Source organism: Ochlerotatus camptorhynchus, unplaced genomic scaffold, assembly GCF_037179485.1.
Source record: "Ochlerotatus camptorhynchus isolate MF236.1 unplaced genomic scaffold, CSIRO-AGI_Acam_v1.1 ptg000392l, whole genome shotgun sequence".
Classification (NCBI taxonomy): Eukaryota; Metazoa; Arthropoda; class Insecta; order Diptera; family Culicidae; genus Ochlerotatus; species Ochlerotatus camptorhynchus.
This window is the reverse complement of record NW_027040879.1, coordinates 2,170,170-2,190,143: the sequence shown is the minus strand read 5'-3', so window position 1 is coordinate 2,190,143 and position 19,974 is coordinate 2,170,170. Positions and strand designations below refer to the sequence as shown.

General features: G+C 44.1%; 1 protein-coding gene across 6 annotated transcripts in view; it reads left to right on the top strand.

Moving 5' to 3' along the window:
• Positions 1-19,974, top strand: part of Pde11 (Phosphodiesterase 11) — a 439,247-nt gene that overhangs the window by 373,066 nt on the left and 46,207 nt on the right. For 3 of the 6 annotated variants that reach the window (XM_065233206.1, XM_065233207.1, XM_065233211.1), the window contains exons 2-5: positions 186-780; positions 1,359-1,887; positions 19,376-19,616; positions 19,683-19,825. In XM_065233206.1, coding sequence (XP_065089278.1) covers positions 720-780; positions 1,359-1,887; positions 19,376-19,616; positions 19,683-19,825 — 974 coding nt within the window. In that variant the 5' untranslated portion in view covers positions 186-719. The remainder of the gene's footprint in view (positions 1-185; positions 781-1,358; positions 1,888-19,375; positions 19,617-19,682; positions 19,826-19,974) is intronic. The other 3 variants (XM_065233210.1, XM_065233208.1, XM_065233209.1) reach the window with 1 other exon arrangement.

Below are 19,974 nucleotides of genomic sequence, written 5' to 3'. Positions count from 1 at the left end.
ATTATTTTCCCTTCAACAACTTGATTGTCTTCCCGCTCTCTTGTTGGGGTTGATGTTAATTAACAGTGAAGGAAATTGAAGGAATCCAACAAGCTGACTAAGTAACTACCAAGCGCAAACTTCTGAATCCATTGTTCACGGTCTAAAATAAAAGAATGGCTTATAAAAACAGTACTTTTCCCTAGAAACATCACAATCGAATAATGTGCCATCTAATGTCAGGTGCAACTCGTGATAAAAAATAGTGTCATCCAACACAGAAGACAGAACTGAGAAAAAGTGCTCAAATGGTAAAAGAATACTACGATGCTGACGATTGGACTTTCAACGGGAGAAAAATGAGCAGCTGAGCGGCGAACAGCTGGTGGAAAAAATGAGCCACCTCCACCGTCGTCCGAACGTACCGGAACCGGATGTGTTGAACATTGTGACTTTATTGTGGTAGGCGATGTGAATTTTACGATATGAAGCGTTGTAGCGACCAACCTTTCACCGACTGGTCATCGTCGTCGTTGTCGTTGAACCAGCTACTACTTCTGGTAGGCAAACGCCGGATATGGAGGGACGGTACAAGAAATGGAACTTATAGTTGTAGTAGTAGCAGCAGCAGTAGTTGTAGCAGTGAAACAAGTGTAACCAGTTTGAATGAAATAAATCAAAGCCGGAACTCGACGGAAGGAAGTGGACTTTTACACTAGCAACGTTACCGTTGGACCCTGATGGGCCAGAGCGCTAGCATGTGCCGCTTCAATGGTTGCCGTTACAAGAAAAACAAGCAAGGTAATTGGGAGATGGTTGGGATGAGGCTCCTTGCACTCTGTTTGAGAACTATGAAGTTTGGCCAAAACTAATCCTATCCAAAAATGGGTAGAATTTTTCAATAGAATTCTCCGATCTGTCTAGACCTAAATCCAAAGTTGGCTCCTTTCAGCATGATAACAAAGTAGATTTTATTCAACAACAGTGTTCAGAATCCACGTGTACAGAAAGGCAAACGACATCTAATTGAATTCTATTGTTATACCTTTATGATTAAATATTGATTGGTCCAACTGAAAGTTCAACCCATGATGACGAAAATAAAATTCCACGCTCTATAGGCATGGACATAACAGATTTTCATTCACATTGCAGCAGTCTGCTTTGCAATACTTGTTTATCAAAATGTAAATTAAATTAAATTCATTTTTCGCATTCATCTCGCCTCTCTAATTCAAAAACCCATTTCAAAATACTGCCGAGGCACGTGTCCGGCGACAAACCGCAACCACCCAATAAATCCTCCAGTAGTTGCCCGCTGTCGATTCGAATCGAAATTTAATTAATGTTCTCACTTTTTATCCTGCTTCTAATTATAGGCCTGCACTTGCGCAGTATAGAGGAGCCTCAGAGCAGAATGCCCGCCGAGCAGGGGGGCACAGTGGGGCTCGATACTTCGTTGGGCTCTCGTTCTGGTGTCCCCCTGCCGCTTCAGCTACAGCCAGCTTCGCAATCCGCTCCGAACAGTACCTCGGGTCAGAATCATCACCAGCTGGCCCTGAACAATCACCATCACCCGCATCATCATCACCATCACCATCCGCTGCACCAGCATCATGTGGGCAGCGGAAGCAGCAGTGTCACCACCGGTGGAGCGGGTAGCTCTGGATCTACCGCCAGCTATGATGCCGAATTCGCACGGATGGAGTCCTGGCTTGATGAGAATCCGGAGTTCATGCAGGACTACTTCATCCGGAAGGCCACCAGAAACATGGTCGACGGGTGGATGGTTTCGCATGCCACACCGGTGACGACGGGCAGCGGGAGTAACATGGACTCACCGACTCATGGCGTAGGAGCTCAGGCTAGTTCCTCGCGGGCAGGCTCCGGAGCGACCACACCAGTGAGGTATGTATCCCCTTAAGACACTTAACGACACACTCCACTCAATTTAACCTTGACCCAATGGCTCACGTGTCAGTAATCTTCTGTTATGGTCCGATGCCGGGCCACTCGAGACCCATCGTCGTCATCGTCGTCAGACAGGCCGACGGTCATGTGTGAAATGAATATTCATTACCCTTCGACGCGATAATCATTCCTCCTAAACGATGGACAGAACGAGGAAAGTCCCATTGTGTGCATCAAGCTGTATCCAATTCCATTTACACGACCACTCGGAGTCGCCACTCGGGGATTTTCCCAAATAACAACCCTGCCACGCTTAACATTCATTGCATGTTTGGAACGAGGTTTCTTTTCGTCTGGGAGTCGAATATATGCGCTTTGCTGATGATCACAATATGTGCCACGTTCTATATCATCCAGAACCAAACGACGACATTCAACATTAGATTGCCGTTCCATTCTCCCTGAGCATCATCCTTCGGGGCTTTTGGCGGCATTGCTAAGGCGATCGGAAAGAGAGGGACTTCATTTTCTATTTTATTTGCCAATTATTTCCACCTTAATGACTATCGTCCCGACCCGTCGAGCCCGAGCCCAGAGCCCAGAGAGTTGTTATCGTTGTAGCATGTAATCTTCTGGACCATCCTCAGAAAAAGGCACCACCCACAGTAACTATGTTCGTACCCCGCCTGATGAAAGTTCTAATATTCATTGCAATAAAGGTAAATAGCGGATTGAGTCTAGAATGAGCTCGGATGAGTCAATCCTGTAATGGTGGCAATTAATCCGTCGAGTTAATAAAGAGACTTCGTTCTCATTCCGGTTGAATTCATTTCATTTGGATTCAATGAAAGTGGACATGCTATTGCTGCGTGCGATCATGTCAGGCATAATGATGAGATTTGGGAAGGAAATGCGCTAAAGTTGAAGTGGGAACGAAAAGATGATAGGGGAAATGGATGTAATGTCGGCCATACATAAATTTTCAATAGCGACCCAAAATATCCATTTGTACCGTCCCATTGAAGCCGTTCATCTAGATAAAATTGATAAATAGCAGATTTTTATCGATGGGCCCAATCTTAGATCCATAGGCCAAGATTAGAGCTATTTCCCCTACTTTTTCAAATATGAATTATTGATTTTTTCCAAGTTTTTTTTAATTATTCAATTCATACGAGGTAGGGTTACTGTCGTTACCCATTGACTGTTTTCAACAACAACAATTTAAACGGTAATTCTTTAGTCTTTCAGCTTCAATCTGATTAGTTTTTACGACTGAGCAAACGCATTTGCCAACATACGCACTACAAAATGTTATTGATTTCAAGTTGCCGACAATAGAAAAGCTGGTTAACACGCAGTTCAACGGCGCCGGTGGTGTAGTGGTAAGCGTGATTACCTCTCACCCCAGCAGGCCTGGGTTCAATACCAGTCGGCGCCGCCGGGATGTTCTGAGGCATAACATCTCTGATCACGCCTTCCTTCGGATGGGAAGTAAAGCCGTTGGTCCCCGGTTCATGAGTTGATGGGTCGATAGGTAGGGTCCAGGTATGGGAGCTGCCTTCCTGGCACGTCGGTAGCATTGGTGCTCAGCACGGAAAACAAGATCGACGGAAAAAACAAACCAAAGGAAAAAAAAAACATGCAGTTCAAATGGCAAGGTTGCCGAAGAAAAAGAGGTTGCAGACAATATTCTCACTTACCTTAGAAGTTTGGAGCGTTGTAAAAAAGTTTTGAAACAGCTTTGGAAAATTCTATCAATTGCTACTTCAGATCGTCTTAGTGACAACTACACGTTGAGACAACTTGCAGATGACGGGCGTAGTATCTGTCACAGCGTCCAAATGGGGACCCTTACAGGATACCTTAGAAAATTTTTCTACTTGGGCTATCCAGCTAGGTATCGAATTCTCCACGGAGAAATCTGACGTAGGACTACGTCTTTCGGGAAGATGGGGGTACAATTTATGAAAAGCGAAAAATGAAATTATGAAAGATTTTGAACGTTAATAACTTAGCTGCCCCTGGACCAATTTCAATTATTTTATCACCAATCGATCAGAAACATTTCTACGCATCGATAACTGACTGTTGATTTTCAAATTGAAACTATTGAAAAAGTGGTATATGTCAAACATTGTCCAAAAGCGTCAAAATAACTAACAAATCCACCATTTACGTACATGCATGTGCTGCTTCCTCAACACAGTCATCAGATAATGGTTCCTAGATGAAACAAGTCGAAGTGACATTCGCCTCCGATCTTCGGGTGTGTACGAATAGGGAGGATACAATTGCGGAGCATTTTGTTGCCAATTCAGAACCACACGCCCGCAACGACCACACAAAATGCGGTTTTTTTCCTAGGATTTGTTTTCCGTGCTGAGCACCAATGCTACCCACACCCATGCTTGGCATACACAGTTTTGGTCACGAACTGCTCATTTGCTAATAACTTTGCACACAGTTGACGGAATATAGTTCTTTTTGAAGCAGTAGATAGAATAGAGTGTAAGCTTGTTGAAGATATGTAAAATAAAGTAGATTTTAATGCTAGTAGTAAACTGTATTTGTTTTTGCGTTGTAAAAATGAGGTGAGAAATGCTCACTACACATCTCGGAATTTAAGTGTTAAATTGATAAGTGTTGATTGGCTTTAATGTTTAATCTTCGCATATCTATAGTAAACTATGAGCCTAATCTATCAATTACTTTAAAGAAAAATAAATTTCAACATTTGAGTGGAAAGTTATTATTACCAAATGAGCAGTTGGGTGTATTCAACTGTGCATGCCCACACCTGGACCCTACCTATCGACCCATCAACTCATGAACCGGGAACCCCGAAGGAAGGCGTGATCAGAGATGTTATGCCTCAGAACTTCCCGGCATACATATAGACTGGGATTGAACCCACGCCTGCTGGGACGCTTGCCACTACACCACGGGCGCCGCTGCTCTCAGAGTTGTCATCTGGTAACCAAACATGGAAGCAGGGGATAGTCTATATAAATTCTATTCTCTTTTCTGAAATGTACTTGGTGGCCCTGAAAAGGGCCGTTTTGTTGCATTGGTGATAAGTTTTCTCCTCCGAAACCGTACAGAAAACTCTAACTCTAACTCTTTTCTGAAATGTACTTGGTAGCCCTGAAAAGGGCCGTTTTGTTGCATTGGTGATATGTTTTCACCTCCGAAACCGTACAGAAAACGTCCCTGTCGCTTCAGAGCGTAGACGACATCCATGGCCGTGACGGTTTTGTGCTTGGCGTGTTCAGTATAGGTGACGGCATCGCGCATATTGTCAGCACATCTCGGGTTTCCTCGAAGATCAGACCGGAGACGCTTGACATAACCACGTCGAGCCAGACGACGAATGACAGGCTTAGCAGTACCCTTGATTTTTCACCTAGAAACTTCCGATGACGCTTGGTGCCTCCTTTTCCGAGCACTTAACACTTGTTTCTCGTTGGACGGGTGAATCGAAACTGAGCCTAAAGCGTAGATAGCAACCTCTTATATAGACAACCAGCTCTGCCGGTACCATATATTCTCACTTCCCATTGGCTATATTATATAGCCAATTGGAAGCGAGAAAATATGGTACCGGCAGAGCTGGTTGTCTATATAACAGATTGCTATGTGTGCTCGCTCTGTCCAGTTGTTCGATTAACCTATAGTTTGTTACAAACGTTCGCAGATATACTGCACGTCGCGTCGTCAGTAGTGTCGGTCGCATAGCGTGATGGGAAGACAGCGCTCTCGGAGCAGACCAAGCAGTGACCAAGCGGGGAAGAAGAACAGTGGTGAGGGTAGCTCGGTACCTACCTCAAATAGGTACGCTACTCTGCCCACCGATGTTGGAAATACCAACCCAGTCCCGGTGAAGCGGACGAAAAAGAGGAAGAAGAATCAAGGACAGTCCGATGGTACGAGCGGACGCGACGATGTTACCGCGACGAACGCCAGCGACATCGGTGATTTCGGCGACGCCGTCGAAACCGAGAATTCTGCCGGCCCGAGTGCGGTGAAAATCAAGCTTCCTCCACTGGTGGTGAAGCAAGTACCACTCAACACGCTGATTGGCGATCTCTCATCGCTGGGCGTTGCCGCTGAGTTTAAGCTCGGCAGGATCGGCACCAAGGTGATGCTGCGAACAAAAGCAGAGTACGAAGTGGCCGTGAAATATCTGAAGGATTCCAAGGCGGAATTCTTCACGCACGACATCCCCGGTGAGAAGCCCTTCAAGGTAGTCATCAGGGGTCTACCAAATTTCGACCCCAAGATGGTCGAAGCTGAAATCAACCGGTACAAGCTAGCCCCAATCGCTGTATTCCGAATGACAAGGAGAGACGAAAACGTGAAGACGTACCCGGATTGCCTCTTCCTGGTGCACTTCCAGAAAGGGACGGTGACTCTCAATGCGCTGCAAGCCATCCGATCGATCTACTCCATCATCGTACGATGGGAGCCATACCGTGGCGGCCATCGTGACGTAACGCAGTGCCAGCGGTGCCTCAATTTTGGTCACGGTACCCGCAACTGCAACATCAAGCCACGCTGCAGCAACTGCGCTCAAGAACAGGCCACTTCCAACTGCCCTGCGGATGGAGCCGTGGCGTTAAAATGTGCCAACTGTGGTGGTGCACATCAAGGTTCCGACAGACAGTGCTCCAAACGCGAGGACTTCAAACGCATCCGAAAGCAGGCGTCAAGCAACAATCAACCAGGACGCAAGAAGGACAAAACCCCAGCATTCAGGACGGAGGATTTTCCGCCTCTTCGTGCTCCCCAGCAAAGGCAAGCGAATTCGCGGGTGCAACCCGCCCCTCCTCAAGAAGCTTCCGGTGATTCTGCTGGCCAAAGCTCTCCATCCCCCCTGGATTCTGGAGACAACCAACAACACAAAACAACAACCCCGATCTGTTCTCAGCGGATGAACTGATGGAAATTTTCGTCAAGATGTCCGGTGCTCTTCGTAAGTGCCGCAATAAGCCCGAACAGATCCAAGTGCTCGGTAAGTTCATCATCCAGTATGGCGTCTAAACCGCTAACTATCGTCACCTGGAATGCTTGCTCCGTAAGAGCAAAAAGGATTGAGCTTGCCGACTTCCTCCGCAAGCACAGCATCGACGTGGGCCTTCTAACCGAGACCCATCTAAAGTCCGGCGACAGCTTCTGGTTGCCTGACCACAACATTATCCGGCTTGATCGCACCAGCTCCAGGGGGGGTGGTGTTGCTGTCGTCGTCAAGAAAGGAATAAAATACCACACTCTGTCCCATATCCGCACCTCTATCATCGAGGCCCTTGGTGTGGAGGTGGAGTCGTCGACTGGATACGTCCAGTTCATCGCCGTCTACTGCCCTCGACAGTGTGCCGCCAGCAGTGGACTAGCGGCTAAATTTAAGAAGGACCTGTCCACCATCACCCGTACCGGTTCCCGCTTCGTAGTTGGAGGAGATCTGAATGCTCGCCATGAGGCCTGGCGGAACTACCAGCAGAACCAGAACGGTCGACCACTCACAGCATGGGCTGTACTCCGTTTGGTTTTCGGATGAACCAACATTCATCTCACCGGCGGGCAACCCATCGACGCTAGACCTGTTCCTGGCAAATATCGGCTTGTCCAAGCCGGTAGCCTTGAACGAACTCAGCTCCGACCACCAACCGGTGGTGTCTGAGCTGGGCTGCAACGTGGCTCCTGCTTCAAGCCTGCGCAAGGACTATCATCACGTAAACTGGGCCCAGTTTGGACGCGTGGTAGACAGGCACATCATCGACAACCCGCCGCTCGACACCGTGGAGGACATCGACCGAGCGTTGGAGGGACTCCACCAAGCCATAACCGTGGCTGACGAGACGTGCGTCCGACGAGTTCCTGTGAGGGGTAAGTTTATTGCTATTGATTCCCACACCCAACTCTTAATTCGCCTGAGAAATGTTCGTAGACGCCAGTTTCAGAGGACTTGAGATCAAGCGAGGAAACGTGAAATGGCCGATCTGAACAAGGAGATTGCTTCCAGAATGGTCTCACTCCGGAACGAAAGTTTCGGGTGGCTTGTCCAGAATCTGGACGACCGCTCCAGACCATTCTGGAAAGTTGCCAAGGTCTTAAAGACGCACCCTAAACCCATTCCGCCACTAAAAGATGAAAATGATGACGATCGGCTCATAATCACCCCTCAGGAGAAAGCAAATGCGATTGGTGAGCATATTGCCAAATCGCACATGCTTGGCTCCAACATCCAAAGTCCGCTCGAAGTTCAGGTTGAGCAATGCGTACTCAACCTTGATTCCTCCCCTTGTGCCATCCCTCCGGAGGATAGAATCACAGTGGAACAGATTTGCTCAGCGCTGAAATGCACCAAAAACATGAAGGCCCCCGGGTTTGACGGAATATTCAACCTAGTGTTGAAAAATCTCAGCATGAAGGTTCATTCTCTGCTGGCTGCTGTGTTCAACAGATGCTTGGAACTGCACTACTTTCCAAGCATCTGGAAGACAGCGAAAATCATACCTATCCGCAAACCCGGGAAGGACCCAACGCTAGCTTCAAGCTACAGACCAATCAGCCTCCTTTCAGCGCTGAGCAAATTGTTCGAGAAACTCATTCTCAATCGTTTGCTCAAGTTTGTCGAGGAAAATAACATTCTCCTTCTGGAACAGTTTGGGTTCAGAAAGGGGCACTCCACCAATCACCAGCTAGTACGGGTGATGAATAACATCCGAAGTAACAAAGCTGTATCCAAGTCCACAGCCATGGCCTTGTTAGACGTTGAGAAAGCGTTTGATAATGTCTGGCACAATGGGCTTGTATACAAGCTTTGTAACTTCAACTTTCCATTACATCTGGTTAAAATCACCCGTAGCTACCTCCAGCAAAGGTCGTTTAAGGTATCGTTGAATGGCTGTCTTTCAGACACGTTTTCCATCCCAGCAGGAGTCCCGCAAGGCAGTCTGCTGGGCCCCTTGCTTTACAGCATTTACACTTCCGACATTCCTCCCCTTGGAGACGGTTGCGTGTTTTTCCTGTTCGCAGATGATACCGCAATAGCCGTCAAAGGAAGGATGCCTCGCGAAATAACGAACAAACTTCAACGATGCCTTAACGCCTTTGCTGATTATGCCACCACATGGAAAATCAAAATCGATGCCTCCAAAACACAAGCGATCATGTTCCTACATCGGCAATCGCCCAAACTGAAACCGGCTCCATCTTGTACTGTAATCATGGATGGCACAAGGGTTGAGTGGTCCGCCGAAGTAACCTATCTCGGGATGCTGTTCGATGAAAAGCTCCTCTTCCGTTCGCATGTAGAGAAAACAGTAGTCAAGTGTTCTGTCTTGGTTAGGTGTCTGTATCCGCTGATTTGCCGCAGATCCCGCCTCTCAAGGGTGAACAAACTGGCCGTCTACAAACAAATCATAGCACCTGCGATCCTCTACGCTGCTCCGGTGTGGGAATCATGTGCACAGACCCACAGGAACAAAATTCAGGTCACACAAAATAGAGTGCTGAGGATGGTTCTTGATCGTCCATTCGACACTAGAATAACAAATTTACATGAAGAGGCAGGCATTGCCAAAATAGATTCCAAAATTAACGAAATTAAGACTAAATTTGAACAAAAATGTAATTTATCAGAACATGCTTTGATAAGCAATTTGTATATAGTAGGTTAGGTGTACATAGTAGTTGTAGGTAAGTTGTAGTTGTAAATAGTAGTTATAAGTAGTCTCATTTTTCCAATTCAAATCAAACCAATCCCACCAAGGTGGTCATACTTTAAAATAGGCCTGATAGGACTAGAAACTGTAAATAATAATTAAAATCTCAAATGTACTAAAGTTGAAAAGACGCATCTGTGTCATTTGAAAATTCATACATGTAAACCACACAATCACAAGAAATAAAAATCATTTAAATGGCGAAAAAAAAAAAAAATGCTTTAGGCTCAGTAAAGGAGGCACCAAGGCCAAGCGTCATCGGAAGGTTCTAGGTGGAAATCAAGGGTACTGCCAAGCCCGCCATTTGTCGTCTGGCTCGACGTGGTTATGTCAAGCGTCTCCTGTCTGATCTTCGAGGAAACCCGACATGTGCTGAAAATACACTGAACACGCCAAGCGCAAAACCGGCCATGGATGTCGTCAACGGGTTCAGAGGTTAAAACTTTTCACCAACGTAAAAAAACGGCCCTTTTCAGGGCCACCAAGTTCATTTCAGTAAAGAGTTAGAATATAATATATATAGAGTAACCCATAATTCACCCATTGGGTTCTTTAAGGGTATTGAGGAAATGCATATTCGTAATCTGCATTAAAATCATCATTTCATCAATTTTGGTACACTGTAACTATTTTAAATAAGAACGATTACATTCGCAAAAATCACCTTATTAGCACCCCTCGGTGTCACTTTGTATGGGAGCGAGCTGTCAGTTTCAAACAGCGAAGTTATTATTTTGCTTTAAATCTTGATTTAAAAATCGTGATGAAAGTGTGGGGGTTCGAACAAATATCGCTGTGCTCAGAAAACGGAGCTTTTTCAGATGATACATAAAAACCGATAATTTTTTCAAAATTTAAGAACCCAATTGTCACTAAATACATCAATTCATGTATGATTCAAAAATCAAATAATTTGTTCGGGAAATAAATTATGTTCATATCGGTGCATTAGTTTTTTTTTTTCGTTTCACTTTCATCAACTGAGAAATTCTCATTGTATGCATTTTCCTGCTGCGTGACATCTTCGAAAACGTCCGAACCGTAAATAACTACAGATAACAGTGAGTACAAAAGGAGAGGAGCCAGTGTCGCTAATTGATAGCAAACTACTCATGATGGGAGGAGTCTGTGTACTTTACCGGCGTGTTAAAAAAGAAAGGCAATCAAAATTTCATTTTTTGATTGTTTCCCAAACACAGACATCATAATCAAAGAGCATCTTGATTATTTACTGCTGTATCATCGACGCCATCCACCATGCCTAAGGTGAATCATTAAACCAATATCGTGTCATGTTCTCGACCGTATTGCAGGGCCTCCATATTGCCCAAGGCCTAACACTCCGAGGACAACATCAATCTCGGAAGGCATTTCATCAACCATCAACTGGTTATACAAAACCACCCAAAAACAATCGGCCCTTTTCAGGGCCACCACAACTTTCTACAAAAGAGTTGAGTTATGAAATTCTCTTAATTCCAAAACAATATCCGAAGCAACAAACTAGAAAATCGAACAAAAATTTCGTAGTCCTACGTCAACAATGCGGTTGTGTCATGTACACCACCCTCCAACTTTTTTTTCATAATTTCCATCATAGTTCAAGATGGACTATAGTGCAATAGATGGCATTTTTTGTCCTCTAAAACATTAAAAAATAAAAATAAAAATATAAAAAACCTTTTTTGAGAAAAAAAAGTTTTAAAGATTTTATCTGAAATAAAATGTCTCATCCATTATCTGAAATATTGCCAAAGACACCTAACCAATCGGGCTAACAGTTTTCGAGTATAAATTTTCTGAAGATAAGCTTGATATTTTTCTAAATGTACTTTTCAAAAATAAGGCTGAATTCAAAATGGCGATATGAAGATGTTAAATGGCATAAAGAAACGTTTCTGAAAAATTTTCAACCAATTAAAAAAAATACAAAAATAAACAGATTTGCAAATTCATAGGGAATTGCTCCTATGTTTCCGTACTTTTGATTTCTTGTTGTGGTTACAACCAGAGATGCCTAAATGAACTAAATTCGAGATGGGATCTGTCAGGTGGGCAGGAACTCACGGTCTCCCAGTGTTGGTGAGTTCTTTGCCGTTAATGTCCACGAAAAGTTCACTATTTCGCCATACAGAAATTCAAAACAAAAATTTTTATCTGCGGATTTGGACAGTTTTATGACCTGTTTCATACGACCGGAAGGTTTATGCTGGTCACAAATGCCGTGCCATATTGATTTCCCACGCAATTAAACAATGATGTGAATTTCGCTAATAAACACGAGGAGCATTTCTTATAGCAAAACTTGCCATAACAATATGGGCGATTCATTTTAGTAAACAAACTAACACTTCTTCCGACTGTGTCACCTCTCTTACTCGCCTAGAACTTAATTCTCCTCTACCAGGGGAACAGTTTAAAGAGACGTTAATAGACGGAAGCACGGAAGCAGAGATGCCTGATTTGCAGACATGCCTGCGGATGTGCAGACTTTGTATTCTTGTTGCAGACATTTTAACGTTTTTTTGAACTATACTGAGGTGCTAATAAACGAGTAACGAAATAGTGTTAGGTTTTAAACGCTTATAACTTGGCCATATATTGATGGATTTAAATTCTTTTCAGATTCTTTGATTAAGAATTGATGTAAAATTTGTTTGAAATAAAGATTATAGTAATTTAACTATCACTAGTAAACTATTGAACATTGATCAAACTTTGAGGCCGCAATCATCCAATCACGTGACTAGCGAGAGACAAAGAGAGACGATCGATTGCGAGGGTATAAAAGAGCTTACCTGTACGTTTTGCTTAAGATAGTCTGGGGATCGTTAGATGCCATGCACGGTTGATGAAACTAACTCAAAATTGAGTAAGATTTTTTCTCAAAATAGTGGAAAGTAAGTTAAAATTAAAAAAAAAAACCGGTTTGAAAATAAAAAAAAAACAATAACGTATTTTTAGTCTATGAGTAAACTAGTACATGGCCAATGAGCTTACCTCTAAATTGAGTGGAATTTGACTCCAAATTTGCAAAAAAACGTTACTTAGTGAATGAGTAAATTTTTCAACGATTTTCTAAAAAAAAATCTTGAATACCGTAGAACCCCGTTGAATAACTAAAATTGCATTTAAACGGCACTCCCTTCGATTTTTTTAACGGGCGCTATTGTGCAATGCAATTGCAAGTAGAATTCGACTCAGGTATTACTTTTATCGGGGTAAATTTTTTCTCGATTTTTGTCATATTCGAGCAGAGTTTTGAGGAAAATTTAATCCACTCAGTGCTTAACCCCACTTTCGCGATTTAAAGAGAAATGTTCAGTGATATCATGATGGTAAGAACTGGTGACCCTCCAGGATAACCAGTTATTCAAAAAAATATATCTATTTTTTCTACAATGGCGCAAAGGGTAATTCTAAATAAATAACCAGTTCCAAATTTATCATGACATCACTGGGTTGCGGTCTTAATAAAAGTTGCTCAGATGCATAATGCTTATTTTAAAGTGAACAGTTGAGTTCAGAATTCGTCTTCCAGATGGCACTAATACATTATTTGCTTAGCTTGACATCTTGAATAGATAGAAGGTCTGTGTTTGGACAAGTTTTTCAAGTCAAAGCGACTTATTGGATAGTGTACATCGCACTATTTAGTATGCTTTATAACTTCTTATTGCTAGAATACCATTTTACTTCTTATTGCTTTAACTTGCCACTTCACTAGATAGAAGGTAGCGGTCTTGAACAAAGTTGATCTGAATGAATAAGGCCTCAGTTCCGAAATCACTCACCATGTGACGCTAGTGTGCAATTTGATATCTTATTGCTTGCCTTAACTTGACAGTACGGCTAGACAGAAGTTTACAGTCTTCAGTTCTTAATGACAAGACCTATCGTATCTCACTCGAAAAAATAACGAACCACTAGTGCCATTTGATACCAATGGCTTGCTTATGTCGACATCTCGACTAGATAGAAGGTTACTGTCAACACGACATATTGTATAGTAGACAGATCAGTTATCAATTTTCACACCAGGCCCGGCGAGTATACGATTTGACTTATAAATACTTGCTTTATCTTGAAATTTCAACTAGATAGATGGTTGCTGTTTTTGACAAAGTTGATCTGAAAGACCTGTTGTATGGTGGGCAGTTTAGTTGAAAATTTCTTCATCAGTGTACGAACTGACTTACTATCTTTGGCCGAGTTGGATGGTGCACAGTTTAGTTCAGAATTCTTTCGCCAGGGATGTAAAGGTGCCTTTGAAATAATAATTCTTTAAATAGAAATTTTGACTATTTCTTCTTATTCTTCATAGTTATTACGTCCCAACTGGAACTTTGCTTTTGTCTTCAACTGTCATTTCATCTGCTCTTTTGAGACTGCCGTTGTTACTTGTGAAATGGAGATTACACGAATTGATTTTGAATTGAACGTATTGATTTGTCAGTATAAGATATGCAGCTTTCATGGCATACATCAGCGAAACAAAGCCAGGCAAAGACTTATCAAAATGGTACCATCATTGTTAGGGGCCTCCCTTAGCTCAGTCGGTAAAGGCGCAGCTACAAAGCAAGACCATGCTGGAGGTGGTTGGGTTCGATTCCCGGTCCGGTCTAGGAATTTTTCGGGTTGGAAAATGTCTCGACTTCCCTGGGCATAGAAGTATGATTGGACTTGCCACACAATTATACCAATGCAAAAATGGTACAGGCATCGAAAGCTCTTAATTAATAACTGTGGAAGTGCATCTAGAACACTAAGTTGAGCGCACGCAATAAGCTAATATGCGATAAGCAATAATCTTGCGATGCGAAAGAGAAGAAGAAGAAGAATATGTTTGCAAATTTATATACAGCCCTATGCCTAGTGTAAACAAAGATAGATCAGGTTCAAACTAACAAAAACAATTTAATGGACGTTAAACTTATTGAATTAAAGGTATCGCTATTTTATAGATTTTGGTTTGAATACAGATAGGGGAAGGTCCATTATGTTACGCAGATTTGACCTATTTTTAAACCCGTCAGAACTTCCCTGAACTTCGGCAGGACTTCACTGAACTTCAGCAGAAGTTCCCTGAACTTTGACAGGCCTTTCCTGAACTACGGCAGGACTTTCCTGAGGTTCGGCTGGCCTTCGCTGAACTTCGGCATGGGTTCTCTGAACTTCATAAGGACTTCCCTGATTTCCAAGAATTGAAATGAAAGGACTTCCCTGAACTTCAGTAGCCCTTCCCTGAAGTTCTGAAAAACTTTCCTGAACTTCGGCAGAACTTCCCTGAACTTCAGCAGTACTTTCCTGAATTTCGGTAAGACTTCCCTGAACTTCGGTAGGACTTTCCTGAACTTTGGAAGAACTTTCGGCAGGGCTTCCCTGAACTTCATCAGGACTTCGCTGAAGTTCAACACTGAACTACGGCAAGACTTCCCTGAGCATTAACAGGACTTTCCTGAACTTGGAATCTTTGAATTGAAGTTGTCATTCCAGTAGTACAATTATTATAACTATACAATAATATTGTGTTTACGAATACAGTCAAAATTTTGATACTTCTCAGCATCAATCTCAATTATGGTTTGAAGGCGAAAAATCAAACCTTCATAGCATTATACTGCCGCTCATGGCAAGTCCGTCCCGTTTAACTGGCTCTGATTACCCAACGAATGAGACAGACAACATTTTAAAATCTTAATGTCAAATGAGGATTAGATCGGGGCTGTGGTGAGCACTGGATGCGCGAACAAGGTAGAGCTCCACCGTAGGAGACAGTGCTCGGTCTGGCAGAGAAAGCCCGGTGGCAGAAAAAGAGAAACAATGAGGAACACACGATCAGTGCAGCCACCGACGCGGGGCTAGATTTGATCATACAAGTGGGCGTCCTTCAGAAAGGCGATCAGCGCAGCCAACGTCGAGGGATCGTAACCAAGCAGATTACTGACGTTCTCCGGGAGTCCATGTTGTTCGCGTAGCTTCTGGAACTCCAGACAGACACACAGTACGTGTTCCACCGAGACGGGGATGCTGCAAATTGAACAAACCTTGTGGAAAGGTGTCCCACCGAAATTACAGGAAATCCTCGCATGGCCGGTCCGGAGTCTTAAGATGATCCGCTGGTCCTTGTACTTTTGGCTGTCCAGGTTTCCTTGATCTTCTTCAGGAAAGTGGTCTGCGACTGAAACCATTCCTGCTGCCAGGCTTCCATAATAGTATTCACAATCTAACGCCTGACGTCTAGGAGGGGTACGTTCCTGGTGTAGCGGGACGGGATGTACCAGATCCCGCCAGTCTGTCCACAGCCTCGTTTTCGGGAACACCGCAGTGTCCGGGGATCCACGTAAAAACGGTTGAAAGTAGGGCGTACCGTGTAATGGCTTGTATTATGGGGTGGCTCGGGGCTGACGCTGTATGAGTCAGTTAACACGAGGATCGGTTGATCTGCCGGAGTGATGGCTGCGTCTAGAATAGCTGTGGCTTCAGTGGAGAAGACGGAACACTCCTCCGGTAGACTTTGACTCGTTGCAGTGTTCGGTCCTGCCACTCCGAGTCCAACTCCAGCCCGCGACCGCGATCCATCCGTAAAGCGATGAAAGTGCCCCGGATAAACCGACCCGAGAAGCTCTGCAACAGTGCGTCTTAAAACCACAGAGTTATCTCCGGCTTGGAATCCACTCTTAATCCGCTTATCTATTTTGACGACGTTTGATCGCCAACTCTTTTCTCCATGCTAGTGGACTCTGGTCACGGTTGGCTGCCGTGTGGAGGGCTCTGTTGCCCTCGTTGAGGAGAAAGACCCTTTCGTTCCCGGATGTCTTAGCAGCGAGGGCAGCGGCTTTCGTAGCAATGACTGCAGCAGATCGATAGCGGAATGGGAGGATTCCGATTTCCACACATGTGGCTTCTGCAGGCGTGGAAGGGAGAAGGCCGGATACGATGCGTACGTAGATATTGTATACCGGAGCGAAGATGTAGTTGAGCTTCTCGGTGGCTAAGCAGGTTATTTCGAGGCCGTAGAAAAGTCGACTGTCGATAACAGCCCGAGCGCGGTTGCTGGAGCGATACGGGCGGGAGATTGTCCTGACTATGTCGATGCGGTTACGAGAGTTTTCTTTCACCATCCTGAAGTGCTGGTTGAAGCTTAGGGTGCGATCCAGTACTACCCTCAGAACACGCACTGTTTTCTTGAGCGGAATCGGTTGATCTTGGATGGTGATCGGTGGCCCTCGAATCAGATGGCCCGAGTGACAGAAATGGCACCGTACACTCTTCAGCGCTGAGAGCTGGAAACCAACCGAAAGCGCCCACCTGCTGACGGCGGAGACTGTTCCTGATCCGCTTAGTCGTTCGTCCCGTTACGACGATGAGTATGTCGTCGGCATTAATGATTACGTGCACGCTATGACGGATGCCTGGGGCACTCCTGTTTCCTCGGGTAACGGATTCGAGCGAGTATTCCCGACAGTCACCTGGAAGGTACGATCAAGGAGGAAATTCCGTACAAAATGTGTGATGTGACCTTCCAGCCCTCAGCCGATGAGCTGCCTGATGACACTTGGTGTCCATGTCCTGTTGAACGCCTTTGAAATATCAAGGGAGACTAACTCCGCATGGTGACCTTTGTCCAGGGCTTCCTTAAGTACACACTTAGAAAAATCCACGTAAATTTAGGTGCTCTGAGACTGACATATACGAGCGTCAATTTTGACATAAAATTGAGTCATAATTGAAGTGAAATTCAGCTCAATCAAACGTACTTTTCGTCGAGTAACAAACTTTTCAGTCTCGGAGCACCTAATTTTACATGGCATGTTTGTTTACGTCTCATCATTTATGTCAAAGATGGATTCCGTCACGTGTAAAATTAGGTATTTCCAAGTGTGTACTTTCCTGAGGGCTGCAAAATAAGTGAAAGAGCCGTGTCCTTGCCGGAACGCATGCTGCCGTTCGTCAAGGATGCCGTTTGACTCCAGGAACTGCTTAAGACGACGATTTACCATTCTCTCCATCACTTTTGCCGCGCAGCAAGTGAGCGCAATCGGCCTAAAGGAGGAGGCTTCATCACTCGCCGTGTTGTTCTTCGGAATGAGCACAACCAAGCTTTGTTTCTAAAGGTCCGGATATGAGTCAGTGAGCCATAGATCGTTGAAGAGGGCGAGTAGCCTGGTTTTTTTTTCTGTCGAGGAAGTGAGTATCCAATCTCGTCCGGCCCGGCAGATTTACCACTACTGCTGCCGAGGGCATATTGAAGCTCCCGGAAGGTAAGAGCTTCGTTGATCTGGAGAGCAGGAACATCGGGTGGAATTCGCAAGTCGCGAATGCTGCTTGTGAAAGGTTTGACGCGCTTGCCACTCAGAGCGTTGACGCGATTCTACAATTCACTCGACGATTGGGATTCGCCGATTGAATCCAGGAAATCCATCCAGCTAGATCGCTACTGGTCTTAGAATGTTGATTTCTTGAGAAAAGTTGCTTGTTTTGACATTTTCTGGAGCTTTGCTGAAGACATCATTACTCTTTATTTTCAAAGACAAAAGTTAGTTTTTCTATGTTCATCATAAACATAATCATGAATAATTTTTGTATCGTTCAAATTGTGGAAGATGTTCATACAAACAAATCTTCTGGAGGCTAAAACAAAAAAAAAAAGGTCAGGCTCTAGGAAAAAAATATCCGCATTTTTCCATTTTGTATCACAGTGCATCTGTACACTAGACTGAGGAAAAATTTGAAATAATCGCTCCACAATGCTCAAACGGATTCAAATCAGGTCCTGATTAGCCTCCCACAATTTTAACTGATTTGGAACCGTTTGTGAACCGTGGAGTGAAAATTTTAAATTTTGCATCAGTCTACTGTACACGCTAAGATCAGTTGCCTTAAGTGATTGACGAGATCGGGTGTATAGCGGACAAACCAAAATATGAAAAAAAAATTCTTATCCCAAATTGGTCCATATATGAGTTAGTTTTATGCAAACTTGTCTTAAATCTACCCTTTGTTTTGTTTGTCCCCTTTGGGCGTAAAAAGTAAACTTATTGTATATACCTATGGTTTTTTTTCTTCTAATATTAGCGTGTGGTTTTTTTTTATCAATCACTCTGCATTTGATTTATATATTTGACCCTCACCCTAAATGCTTAATTAATCATTACATGACCGCACTTATATCACTGTGATGCAATTGAGAACTTAAATTCAAATCTGTACATGAATTCAGAATGTGCTTTTGAAAATCTGGATTCAATTATCTATTAAATAAATCACCCCAAACCGCTCTTATTAATGCATTATTGATAATAGTCTGCCAACAACTGAAATTTAAAGCCACCCATGATAAATTGATTCAACGGACGTACAGCTGTAGTTAAGTTAATCTAACAGGCTTTCATTCCTCGCCGGTCGCTATATCACACACTCTAACTCCGCTCCATTTAAATATTTGACGACATAGGCGCGTGCTGCAAGCCATCCGCCATCACTCTGATGTTGATACCAGATTACAGGATTTTGCCACCGCCTGACGAATTCCAAATTGGCTCTCCGCATTAATCCTGCATGCGAACGGGTATACACTTCAATTCAAATTAAGCGTGGTTTCCACAGATTCGCTACTTATCCTATTGCGGCAATCTAACGTCACTCCAAACCCTTCAGTCTTTCACGTGTCACCCCCCCCCCCCCCCCCCCCCCCCGTTCCATGGGTATTGCCAACCGTATCTAATTGTTATATATTTCTATTGCATTGATTCCAGGAAAATTTCCGCCCACGAGTTCGAGCGCGGCGGTCTGCTGAAGCCTATCGTGAATACCATCGACGGGACACCCACCTTTCTCAGTATTGGGCTGCAGAACGAGTGTTTGCTGTCCGGCGGAGGCCATCAAAGCCATCAGAACGGAGGAGCGTGGGGTGGACCAAGCGGAAGCCAACGTCCTCAGCGGTTATCTCGGAATGAACTTCGACAGCTGGACGAGCGGGAGCTGATATTTGAACTGGTATGGAGCAGCACAGCAATTATGATTTATGAGTCGTTCAATAATTCAATTTTATGATTTCCGCAGGTGAAGGACATCTGCAACGATCTGGACGTGCGGTCGTTGTGCCACAAAATTCTGCAAAACGTGTCAATTCTACTGAATGCCGACCGGGGATCACTATTTCTGGTGCAAGGCAAAAGTACCTGTGGCAGTGATAATACCAAAAAGTAAGTACACAATCTGTGCCATAAACTAGCCAGCAGTCAGTGATTGCACAGCTAATGATGATAAACAATGAGACCTCGCATCAATGTCGCACCTGTCAGGATCCGGCTGATCGAGCGGATTTAATTAGATGGCAGTGTAATATTTCATC